General features: G+C 36.8%; 1 protein-coding gene across 4 annotated transcripts in view; it reads left to right on the forward strand.

Moving 5' to 3' along the window:
* Positions 1 to 11,966, forward strand: part of MGAT4A (alpha-1,3-mannosyl-glycoprotein 4-beta-N-acetylglucosaminyltransferase A) — a 115,413-nt gene extending 103,447 nt beyond the window's left edge. For 3 of the 4 annotated variants that reach the window (XM_042932050.1, XM_042932048.1, XM_042932051.1), the window contains exons 13-16: positions 4,077 to 4,155; positions 4,782 to 4,848; positions 11,653 to 11,765; positions 11,873 to 11,966. In XM_042932050.1, coding sequence (XP_042787984.1) covers positions 4,077 to 4,155; positions 4,782 to 4,848; positions 11,653 to 11,765; positions 11,873 to 11,899 — 286 coding nt within the window. In that variant the 3' untranslated portion in view covers positions 11,900 to 11,966. Of the gene's footprint in view, positions 1 to 4,076; positions 4,156 to 4,781; positions 4,872 to 11,652; positions 11,766 to 11,872 lie in introns of all 4 variants that reach the window. The other variant, XR_006200628.1, reaches the window with a different exon arrangement.
* Positions 11,967 to 13,050: the final 1,084 nt, after the last annotated feature.

The following is a 13,050-nucleotide window of genomic DNA, read 5'->3' on the forward strand; positions in this document are numbered from 1 at the left end:
AGAGCTAGTCAGTTACCTAGCAGTTTGGCTGAAATGATAAATTTGACAGACTGTGACTATCCCTGGTCAGTCAGATGCTGGATTACTTTTAGACGACCATGGTAACCCTTTTGTGTTTTTCAGAATTTATGTTCATTTCGCAAAATTTAGGACTCTTTTCTCCCTGTTTTTTAATAGTGATGATTCCTTCTACCTCTCCTCAGCTTTGGGTGTGTTCTCTAGATAGTCTATGATACATTTAAATGTAATCCCCTAAAACTAATTCTGTAGTTATGTTACATGTTCTCACATGAGGGCCATCCAGTTTTTAGAACCCGCCAAAAATCATCTAGGATAATTCTATTTAAGGTGGTCAGAAACAGTGCATAGTTATAATGTTATTAATTTTATTTTGTTACTCTAAACTGATTCTAAAGAGGAATTTAAATGTATAAAACTGTATCTGGCAATGGACTATCACTGGGAAAATATTTCTGAGTAATTCTTCGCATGTATGAGCATATAATATTTTTGTTGTTAGTTAATGTTCATTTTCATAGTATATAGTGTGATACTTAGTACTTTGAGGTAGTGTTTACCATACTTAAAAGAGTCATAAATATCTGATGAGGTTTTAATATCTAAAATACATATAGAACTTCTATAACTCACCACCAAAAAAATAAACAATTTGATGAAAAAATACACGGAGGATCTGAATAGACATTTTCCTATTACATACGGATGATGTACAGATACCCAGCAGATGCACGTAAAGAAACTCACATCAGTAATCATCAGGGAAATGCAAGTCAAAACAATGGGATATCACCTCATACCAGTTAGAATGGCTAAAAGCAAAATGACAAGAAATAACAAGTGTTGATGAGGATGTGGAGAAAAAGGAACTCTTGTGCACTGTTGGAGGGAATGCTGACTGGTGCAGCCACTGTGGAAAACAGTATGGGGGTTACCCCCAAAATTAAAAATAGAAATACAGTATGATCCAATAATGCCACTGCTGGGTATTTGCCCAAAGAAAAGGAAAACGCTAACTCGAAAAGATAAAGGCACCCCTCTGTTTGCAGCATTATTTACAATAGCCAAGATATGGAAACAACCCAAGTTTCCATCAATAGACAAATGAATAAGGAAAATGTGGTGTATATATATACACAAATAACATTACATACCCACATAAAGAATGAGATCTTATTAGTGACAACATGGATGGACCTAGAGGGTTATTATGCTAAGTGAAATAAGTTGGACTGAGAAAAACAAACACCATTTAATTCCACTCATAAGTGGAATCTGAAGGAAACAAACAAAAACCCACAAATAAACAAAAAGAATCAGACCTTTAAATACAGAAAACAAACCAGTTGCCAGAGGAGAGAAGGTGGGGGATAGGCAAAATGGTGAAGGAGAGTAGGAGATACAGGCTTCTAGTTACGGAATGAATAAGTCACTGGAATAAAATGCACAGCATTAGAAATATAGTCTGCGATACTGTAATATTGTGATACGGTGTGGTGACAAGTGGTAGCTACATTTGTGGTGAGCACAGCATATAACATAGAGAGGTTGGATCACTATGTTGTACACCAGAAACTAATGTAACATTGTATTTCGACTGTACTCAAAAAATTTTAAAGCAGAGTCATCATAGAATTAGAAACAATTTTCTTTCATCTCATAAAGAAGAGTAGTCTTAAACCATATCTGTTGGTTTGTTTTTAGCAAATTAAAATAGTGCCAGCAAAGAATCTGCTAAAGAACTCATATGGGACATCACATTTCTTTTATTTTTTTTTAACGTTTATTTATTTTTGAGAGACAGAGAGCAAGAGAGAGAGAGAGCACGAGCAGGGCAGGGGCAGAGAGAGAGGGAGACACAGAATCTGAAGCAGGCTCCAGGCTCTGAGCTGTCAGCACGGAGCCCGATGTGGAGCTCAAACCCACGAACCGCGAAATGGTGATCTGGGCCGAAGTCGGACGCTTAACCACCTGAGCCACCCAGGTGCCCCTGGAGGTCACATTTCATAACAAATATATTTTCAGTAAACCTCTGTAAAGTAATATTTACTTGCCCCTATTGAGAATACATTTATCGTAAAACGTAATTTTATTTTTAATTTTTAATGTTTAATTTTGAGAGAGAGAGAGACAGAATGTGAGCTGGGAAGGGGCAGAGAGAGGGAGACACAGAATCTGAAGCAGGCTCCAGGCCCTGAGCTGTCAGCACAGAGCTCAATGCAGGGCTCAAACTCACAAGCCGCGAGATCATGACCTGAGCTGAAGTCGGACGCTTAACCTACTGAGCCACCCAGGTGCCCCGATAGTAAAACACAATTCTTTTAAAATCAGAGTACATATGAATTTTCTTGGAGTTCTTGGAGAGACCCACCCTTCCTAGAATAGAGAAAAGGAATCACTTTTCAACTTGCATAATAACTTGTTTGCTGAGAAGGGGAGAAGCAGAAGTTGTATTTGTCAGTACATAAATGAAGTGTTAGGAACAGTATTTTCTGACTATATAACATATGTTTTGATTATGTAAAAATTTTAAAATATGAAAAATGAGAAAAACACAGCCTCAACACCACCATTGTGACCTTTTGGCACATTTTTTCTTGGTAATTCTGTGCACTTTTTACTTTGAAAACCATCATGATCTGTATATTATTTGTGTCTTATATTTGCAATTATCCTGTCATAAGTGATTCGTAAACATTTTAATGCTTGCACAGTATCCCATTGTCTGGCTGTACCATCATTTACTTCTTCTAATGTTAAACGTTGCAGATGGTATTGAGTTTTTCACTATAAGCTATCACATAGTGAACACCTCTGAATCAGTCTATCTAAACTGTAAGTTCTGTCCATCCCTCTTTTCTTAGAAGTGGCTTCCCCAGTCCCATATTGTTGTACCTATAGGTGAAATAATGAGTGGTCCATAGCTATAGGAAGCAGCATTCCAAATCAAAGATGCCTTTAAAAAAAAAGAGTGTCTCTTATCTGGAAATGTTGGAATTATTTTTTGTTGTAGCTTAGAGGGAGCTAATCTTAGAGGGTGCCCTGCCCTGTGTAACATTTGAAAATCATGTTTCATCGCAGGTGATTTTTTGCCCACAAATAACATACTATATCATAGCCAGACTGTAACTGTTCCCTGCTGGGTATTTTTAGTATGCAAAGCACTTTGTCAGCCTCTCATCAACTCCTTGCTATAGTCATGTGAGCTATGTAGGACTCTCTGCACTGTATAGAGGAAACTCAGGCTCAGAAGGCTAATAAAACTTTCTAAAGGTGAAAATTCTATTAAGTGAGAGTCCTAGAATTTGGATCCAGGTCTTTCTGACTCTAAGTATAAACTTGTAACCATTTAACTTAGCTAAACTTAAGTTTTAGATTTAGATTTAGATTTAGATATGCTTTGTATGCCCTGTCTGGTTTTTACCACCCCCCACCCATACTTACATATCCACATTAATTTTCAGGATATCAGAACCTGAGGATATTATTCTCATACCCAGAGAGGATTTTAGATTTACCATAGTCATTATTCAAATGTTTGTTCATACTGATAAGTGGAATTATTCAGATATTTAGAATTGGTTAATTTGCTTACAGGCTACTATTTGTATTGGATAAAGCTAGTCTTTGAACTTACCATGGATCATGGCTGTCCTGGTGAACGTTTTCTCTGATGCAAGATACAGTAGTATTATATAGGTGCTGCAGCTTTGATTATTCTTCTTGAGAGGTTTATGTATGTAAAGGAGTATAAACAGCAACATAAAACTGTCCTTTAAAAAAAAAAATCTGTTAAATACATTATTATGTTAAGCAATACACACGACCCTTCTAAAGAAAGGAATTAGCACATCACCGAAAGGTTGAGTCTTTAAGTTTTGAACCTTCCAGCAACTATTCGGAGTACATAATAATGTGCCCTTGCACCAAGTTCTGGTGCTGTCAGCTTTGTAGTCAGAGTCCTGTTGATAAAGCTTACTCAGAGGTAAGAGCATCTTCTTAAATCTTCGTAAAGTCTACTCTGACTCATATTTTTATTTTTACGTTTGTATTTTCAGTTATTTGTTCCATAGTGGCAACCAAGAACATCCAGGAGATATTCTCCTAAACACAACTGTGGAAGTTTTGCCTCTTAAGGTATGCCTATTTTCCCCCTGATTTTTCCTAAGAACTAAGATCAGTAGTAGACTTATCTTGAGGTTATTCTTGATTAGAAGATGAGGGAAAATTTTCATGATTGCAGGACCTCAGTGGCAAGCAACATTAATATATTGTCCTATTTGCCTTATTCATAGAAAGAGCCTTCATTTTGTTTCCTGTTGGAAAATAACTTGGAAGTTCCTACCAGGAAAATAAATGAATCATCATTTTACTCTAATGTTTATATTTTGAGTCCCAAAATACCATGTGGTTTTAATGCCTGTTGATTAATACATAAAATTAATTTATTGGTTTTTAAGGAGTGCTTAGATTTCTTTTGAGTTAACACAGTTCCATGTATTTTTAATAAAAAATAGTGCCCTATTAAATTGGTTTAAATTTAAAATTTATTAAAATTAAAATTTTTTAGCCACTAGTATATAGAAATTCAGATAGTTAAAAGAATACTTGTATTGTTAGGCTTTTTAAAGTTCAAGACTCATGACATTTTCCCTTTTCTAAAGATAACTGTGCCACAAATGCCACTTTTCTATTTATTAAGCTAAATTAGCTCTGTTTTAAATAGAAGTAATCATTTGTAAAATTAATGTTTTCTGTTTTAGAGTGAAGGTTTGGAAATAAGCAAAGAAACCAAAGACAAACGATTAGAAGATGGTTATTTCAGAATAGGTAATACCTCCTACTTTAAACTGGTAAATTGTTTTTGACTTGTCTGGACTTAATCCTAAAGTAATTTTAAACTCTTGTCAGATGTTAAGCAGCTTTAGGGTTACAATTACCAACGTCCTCCAAGTTGTATTCTCATGTTTTAGTACATACTTTTATTATCTTGACCCAACCAGAGTTTCCGATCAAAGGTTCATTTGCTGGTTCCTCTTTCTTTCTCCACCCGCTATTTCATTGTTGATTCTCACTGATAATCTGTCTTCTGCTGCCTTCTGCTGCCTTCCACAGTCTCTTACTGGGTGGGTGACCTTTGCCATTTACAGGGTCTCAGCAACATCCACGTGCCAGAATCTATGCCTTTAGCCTCTTGCGTCCCTCCTGAATGTTAGGTCTGTATTGAGATGCTTTTGGACCTGGCCACCTGGAGGTCATACAGGTGTCTACTCTGAGCATCTGTAATGTGGTCATTTCTTTTAGTCAGAGAGAACCAGGGAAAGAGAGCTAATAAGAGCCTTGCTGGATGGGAACAATCCACAAAGACTGGCCCTACATAGGGGCCTGGATTTAATTGGATCAGAGTGTACAGCAATTTATACTTGAAGGCGTTGTTGAAAACTAAACAGTCAGCTGACAGTTAGTGGAAACCTGATGGCTGAGGGTGGAGTAGGGTGGATGGTATGGCATCCTGCTAAGGGCAGTCTTGTGAAAGAAACCCAAGTTGTGAGGAGAAGAGCCTTTTTAGAGAAACACTGGAAGGAAGGAATGGACCACAGTCAGGGTGCAGCAGGAGTATGGCCACAGGGAGCCTGACCTTGGAAGTCCTGCCCAGTGCCAGAGTTTGGGAATTCTAGGCAGGCTTCAGTAATTTCCTCCTTTATTTTCTCCTTTGTTTATTTCTTTTAATGCTGACCTATCAGACCACCGGGTTAAGGACAAAAGTTAAATTTTTTGTCTGGAAAGATAATACATGCACATGTTTTAAAAAGCATAAACTTAAGTCTCCCTCCCTCTTCTTTTCCCTCCTACCCAGTACTTCCCAGAGGCAATTCTTATGATGATTTGTGTCCTTCCAGAAGTATTCTGTTCACAAATAAAAGTAGGAATATTTTCTTCAAAAACACACAGTAGCACACAAATAACATACATACTCTATGATCTTTGTTCGGCATCTTTTCACTGACTGAAGTACATATGTACATATGGAAGATGAACATTCTAAAAAGTTGTACTATTTCAGGTGCACAGAAGATACAAATAGTAATTGAGTGAATATCTGTGGATCTGGTTTAAGATTTGCCAATTCATTTGTTCTTCCCTAATAACATCTTTTCCCTTTCCACCAAGGGTAATTACTGTCATAAATTTGGTGGTTACCATTTGCATGTACATTTCTAGTACATATGTAGGATATATTCCTGAACACTGCACAGTGTTATTTTGCTTGTTCTTAAATCTGAGATAAATGGTATCATTCTGTAGCCTGCAGTTTGTTTTCTCTCACCATCATGAGATTCATCCATGTGGGTGCGTGTATCTATGGCTCATTTATTTTCACTGCTGTGCAAATTTTCATGGATGAATATATCACTGTTCTCTTGTTTGGTTATAATGTTTGTTTCCATTTTCTTTCTTTTTCCTTTCTTTTGCTGTTATAAACAATGCTGGTTTGAACTCTTCTGCACATGTAGGGAGTTTCTCTACATTGGGAATGCAAGTAGGTCTTTAGCTGCATTATCTTCAATTTTACTTTATTCTTTGTATTCTTTCTTCACTCTTTTAATTGGCTGCCTAGTATTCCCTTGTATTAGCATATCTTAATTGATATGGCCAGTCACCTAGCGACGAATGGTTGTTTGCAGTTTTTGCTGCGATACATATATTCTTTTTGGACATGCGAGAGTATATCTGCAGGATAAAATTGTGGGGTCAAAGTGTTTGAATGAGACCAGTTATATCGTTAGGTAATTATTTTTCTAATTAACTGAGCTCATCAGATGACAGTATGATGTCTCATTAAGTGTTGTGAGTTTCACAGTATTTTTCAGCCCTAAACCCCCTGTCTAACTTAATAATTCAGTAATACTTTCTTGTAGCATTGCTCCCTACCCCAGTCCAGCCCCAATATGTGTACATACTTTTATGAAATAGTGTATTAATAACTTTTTAATAAACACATTACTTTGTAAGTTGATACATTTAATATTTCTTATACATATGAATGCATGTCTTCTCTAGTATGGTTTTCACTTTAAACGTATCTTATCTTACTAAGAGCCTAATCATTATATCGTAAAACTCTAGAATAGACTGCTGAATAATGAGTAAATGATAGCTCATGGGCCACATCAGGCCCACTTCCTGTTTTTCCCCCCACTTCCTGTTTTTGAATGGACCATGAGCTTAGAATGTTTAACATTTTTTTAATTTTTATTTTTAAATGGTTTGAAAAAATGAATTATATATTGTGGCATGTAAAACTTATAAATATTTAAATTTCAGTGTCCATAAATAAAATTTTATTGGAACACATCCATGCTTATTTGTTTACATATTGTCTGTGTGCTTTCTTTAAAAATATTTTTAATGTTTATTTATTTTGAGAGAGAGAGAGAGAGAGAGAGACAGCACAAGCAGGGGAGGGGCAGAGAGTGAGGAGAGACAGATTCTCAAGCAGGCTCCACGATGTCAGCACAGGGCCTGACACACGGGGCTCAGTCTCACAATGGTGAGAACATGACCTGAGCCAAAATCAGCAATCAGATGCTTAACTGACTGAGCCACTCAGGCGCCCCTGTCTATGTGCTTTTGTGCTGCAACAGCAGAGGTGAGCAAGTAGTTCCAATAGTGATTGAGGTGGTGCACTGATTGCTTCCACTTGACGCTTAGTGCACTAAAATAGCAGTGATACATTCATAATTTGGCAGTTTCTCTCTTTTTAATGTTTGTTTATTTTTGAGAGAGTGAATGTGAGCCAGGAAGGGGCAGAGAGAGAGGAAGACACAGAATCCAAAGCAGGCTCCAGGCTCTGAGCTATCAGCACAGAGCCCGATGTGGGTCTCAAATTCATGAACCATGAGACCATGACCTGAGCCAAAGTTGGATGCTTAACTGACTGAGCCACCCAGGCGCCCCATAATTTGACAGTTTCAAGTGCCCCCCGCACCCACACACCACCATAGTGTGACATTTTTTAAAAAATGACCAGTACTTATCCATCATGTCAAAACAATAAAAGTGGACTTTGAATGTCAGTGCTTTTTAACAGTGTGAAATGTAATTATTTCACAAAATCAGTTGACAGATTGTTGTGGTTATTAGGCAGTGATGCAATAGCTGTGCTAGAGAATACATTACTGTTCTAAGCACTCATAATATTCCCAACTCACAGGAATACAATGTTCAGAAAATTAGAATATTTTATTACAGCATAATTTCTTCACAAAAATAAAAAATTCAGATGAGGATATAACCAAAGTGAGTTTCAGAATGGCTTGTGTGTTAGCCAAGTAAAATCAGTTACCAATAGTGAGTTAAATCCTATTTAATTTTTTTTTTTTCAACGTTTTTTATTTATTTTTTTTGGGACAGAGAGAGACAGACAGAGCATGAACGGGGGAGGGGCAGAGAGAGGGAGACACAGAATCGGAAACAGGCTCCAGGCTCTGAGCCATCAGCCCAGAGCCTGACGCGGGGCTCGAACTCACGGACCGCGAGATCGTGACCTGGCTGAAGTCGGACGCTTAACCGACTGCGCCACCCAGGCGCCCCAGTTAAATCCTATTTAATTGAAGTAGCCAAAGATACATGTGTAGGTCAATTAACCTTATTTAATACCATTGAGGGGCACCTGGGTGGCTCAGTTGGTTAAGCATCTGACTTTAGCTCAGGTCATGATCTCATGGTTTGTGGGTTCGAGCCCCGTGTCAGGCTCTGCGCTGACAGCTCAGAGCCTGGAGCCTGCCTCAGATTCTGTGTCTCCCTGTCTCTCTGCTCCTCCCCAGCTCACTCTCTCTCCCTCTCTCTCAAAAATAAATAAACGTTAAAAAAATTTTTTTAAGACCATCGAGCTTTCAGCAACAATTGAGTGAAGAATTGAAGACATTGGGAATGGTATTAGTCAAAAAACAAAGCATATTATTTCCTTGGGTCTTGATGAGTTGATAGATATTAACTGGTACTGCCCAGTTGTTATTTGGAGTCAATGCCAAACTTGAAGTGACTAAAGAATTGGCCTCTGAAAAGTCTGCATGGCACCAAGTATAGGCAAGAATATTTTCAAACAAGCTGAGAAAACACAAATTGAGTACAACCTGAAGTGGAATATGCCAGGATGTGTTATAATGAACGGTGGTAAAAATATGTATGGAAAAGAAAGCTTAGTTGGGTAAATTTACGAAGCCTGTGAAAATGTAGGGTGTTTAAAGCCTATGGTTATTTATTTTACTATTCATCATGTATTTTACAGGAAATAATTGAATTTGCCACATATCATTTTTTTAAAGTTTATTTATTTTGAGAGAGCAGGGGAGGGGCGGGGGTGGGGGGGAGAATTCCAAGCAGGCTCCATGCCGTCAGTGCAGAGCCCAGCCCAGGGTTCAAACCCACGAACCATGGGATCATGACTTGAATTGAAACCAAGAGCCAGATGCTTAACCGACTGAGCCACGCAGGTGTGCCTATATCATTATTTTATTGAACCAGCAGCATCAGCAGTGAACACCATTCACTCTCTTGGACTTTACCATAATCAGTTCTGTGAACTTGTGTCAGAAATAGGAACTGAATAGCATGACTTGTTGTACCATATAGCAGTTCTGGGGCTTAGCACTGATCACATTTATTGTGAAAAAAGAAACCTTTTTTTTTTTAACCTCAACAACAAGATTGAAATTTTTCCCAGTGGCAAGAATTGCCCACAACCACTGTTCTCTCTTTGAAAATTAGTGTTTCCTGCAGGCTTGATAACGTTTCTTAATTCAACCTAAAATTATAAGACCAAATAGTACATGCAAAAAACCTTATGTTTCAGTCAAATCACTGATGACAGTTGTTATTTGAACTATAAGTAATATCAAACTAATCAAGGAGCTTCCAGCTAACTTTTGCTTGGAAGTGACTCATCTGCAATGTAGTGACACATACAAGGCAAATATCAAGGAGAAGAACCTAATGGAATTCCATAAATACCTTCCAAGTGATGAATACGCTCCATTAAAATCACGTACTTATGGACTGGTGTCAGTATTTCGCAGTATGTAGGCTGTGTGAAAGGAAATATCCAAGATAAAATACATAAAATCTCATTATAGACCCATTTTAACAGATGAACATTTGCAGTCGATTTTGATGAGGATCACTTTGAATCCCAGATAACTAAAATGTTAACCCTTGCAAAAGGAATTATGATCTCCTTAGTACACCTGCATTAGCAAAAGACAAAAGAACTCAGTGGTAGTTCTTATAATATGAATTTCATCAATAAAAACTTTGTGGAACTTTTTCTTTATATAAGTACCAACCTAATATCTTCAGTTTTCCTCCTGGCCCACAAAGCCCCAAATATTTACTATCTGCCCTTTATTATTTTTCCCCCTAATGTTTGTTTATTTTGAGAGAGAGTTGTGTGCACAAGCCAGAGAGGAGGGACAGAGAGAGTGAGAGAGAATCCCAAGCAGGCTCCATGCTGTCAGCACAGAGCCTGGCACGGGGCTCGATCCCACAAATTGTGAGATCATGACCTGAGCTGAAATCAAGAATCAGATGCTTAACCAACTGAGCCATCCAGGCACCCCTGTCTGCCCTTTATAATAAGAAAAGGGTTGGGGGCGCCTGGGTGGCTCAGTCGGTTAAGCGTCCGACTTTGGCTCAGGTCACGATCTTGCGGTATGTGGGTTCGAGCCCCGCGTCAGGCTCTGTGCTGACTGCTCAGAGCTTGGAGCCTGTTTCAGATTCTGTGTCTCCCTCTCTCTCTGACCCTCCCCCGTTCATGCTCTGTCTCTCTCTGTCTCAAAAATAAATAAACGTTAAAAAAAATTAAAAAAAAAATTAAAAAATTAAAAAAAAAAATTAGAAAAGGGTTGCCAGTTCCTGGCATAGAGAAATGTGGCCAAGAACACACCATTTTTCTGTCACTTTTTCAACAGCTTTTTGTTGTTGTTTGAAGAATATTCCACATAGCAAGAAAAAGTAGGTAAAGAGCATGTTAACCTGTTTATAGAACTTCTTGGTCCTATCCCTAAAGAGAGCTTTTTTAGCTTGTCATTTATAATGGATTTTTCTATTAGAACTGCCTAGAGGAGGTATCACTTGTTAATTCCTTCTAAGTGTGACCTTGGAAGGAATACACAAAGATTGAACCCCTGCTCTAAGTTCACCTACTGTATGTACGTCTTAAAAGCATTGAAATTTGTTGTTCTAACGTAACCCTCAGAGGGGTCAGACTGAGTGATGGTATAGGGTATACTTCCTTACTCATAGGGTGAGGTTTGGTGAAGTCACATTTTGTTAAAAACCTGCATGTTAAAACATTTTTGATGCAAGAACAAATAAATATATACCTTCTAATTTGCAATAGGAAAAAAGCAGAGCTCTGCCTGTTTTAATAGGTTGCTTCTAATGAAAGCTTACACTACTTCATGAAAAATTTTAAAGTTGAATAAAAGTAGAAAGAAGGGGAAAAAATTCACCCAGGCCCTGTGTAAAGACATCCACTGAAAATATTTTGTTTTTCTTTCCTGCTTTAAGTCAGTGATGTCCTATGTGTGCTTGTTTCAGTCTACCCAACGTATGTTGATTTTTATTTTGAAGGAAAATTTGAGAATGGCGTTGCTGAAGGAATGGTGGATCCCAGTCTAAACCCCATTTCAGCCTTTCGACTTTCAGTCATTCAGAATTCTGCTGTTTGGGCCATTCTTAACGAGGTAAGACAATATGAAATATCAGTGAAACAGATTGTACTTTCTTTTTTACCACATTTTGATTTCATGTATAAGGCCTTTATTGTATTTCTCATTATTTTGTATTTCAGATTCATATTAAAAAAGTCACCAACTGATCATCCGCTAAGAAACCAGTTCATTTTTTTCCTGTGAATTTGTTAATTAAAGATAGTTAAGCATGTATCTTTTTTTTTTTTTTTTTTACTTGAACACTACCTCTTGTGAAATCTACTGTAGATAAGATGATTGTCATTTCCACTTGGAAAGTGAACCTCCCATGGGTAATTGCATTCATTCGAACCTAAGCTGTCCTCCAATTTTAACTTGACTCAAACATTTTACAGTTACGACAGCCTGTTAATATGACTTGTACTATTTTGGTATTATACTAATACATAAGAGTTGTACATATTGTTACATTCCTTAAATTTGAGAAAAATTAATGTTAAATACATTTTATGAAGGGGGTACTTTTGAAGTTCATTTATTTTACTATTATAGACCCTCTTTTATAGATTATCAGGGATTATATATATATAAATATATAAATATACATAAAAATGTTATGGAGTTAATTTATTAGAAACATTTAAGAAGTACATATTTTTGTGCAGTAAATTTTTGAATCAATACTTTTTTTGGAAAGTTACCTTGCTTTTTTAAGTTCTTTCTATATTTTTCTTTGGAAATGCAAACATTACAAATTAATGCCATTTTTCAAATGCACTGCCATTTAAGAATGATTCTAGATTGATTTCCTAACTGAAGTACTTTTATAATTGCAGTGATTCTGAACAAAATATTTTCAAAGGCATTTGTCATTCCTTAAAGCCAAGGTTTTAAAGACCAATGTCCTTCTTGAGGGTTATTTTACTATACTGTTTATGGTGTAAAAAATCAGTCTGATAAATTTTAATGTGCAGGGGTCATGCATTCAACCCAAATTATCATGGACTGAACTCATTACATTCCCTCTGATATGTAAGATGACAGATCTTTTTTCTCTTTTAATCTTTGTCTTTACTCCATGAGTTAGATGCATTATCTCTTGTCGGTCCTTTTGTACCTGCACCCATTTTATGAGTTCTGACAAAATGTTTTCTAGGTAATGTTATTGTATGAGTCAAAATCACTTAATTTTAAAGAAAAATAAAATTGTAATATTGGTTTTTAGGGAGAGGTATTGTAGCAGTTGTATGTTTTTCCAAAGTGGTTTATTCTGTTGCGTTATAAACTTCTAAGTAAATTTATATCTGAAGAGTATTTA

Source organism: Panthera leo, chromosome A3 (assembly GCF_018350215.1).
Source record: "Panthera leo isolate Ple1 chromosome A3, P.leo_Ple1_pat1.1, whole genome shotgun sequence".
Lineage (NCBI taxonomy): Eukaryota > Metazoa > Chordata > Mammalia > Carnivora > Felidae > Panthera > Panthera leo.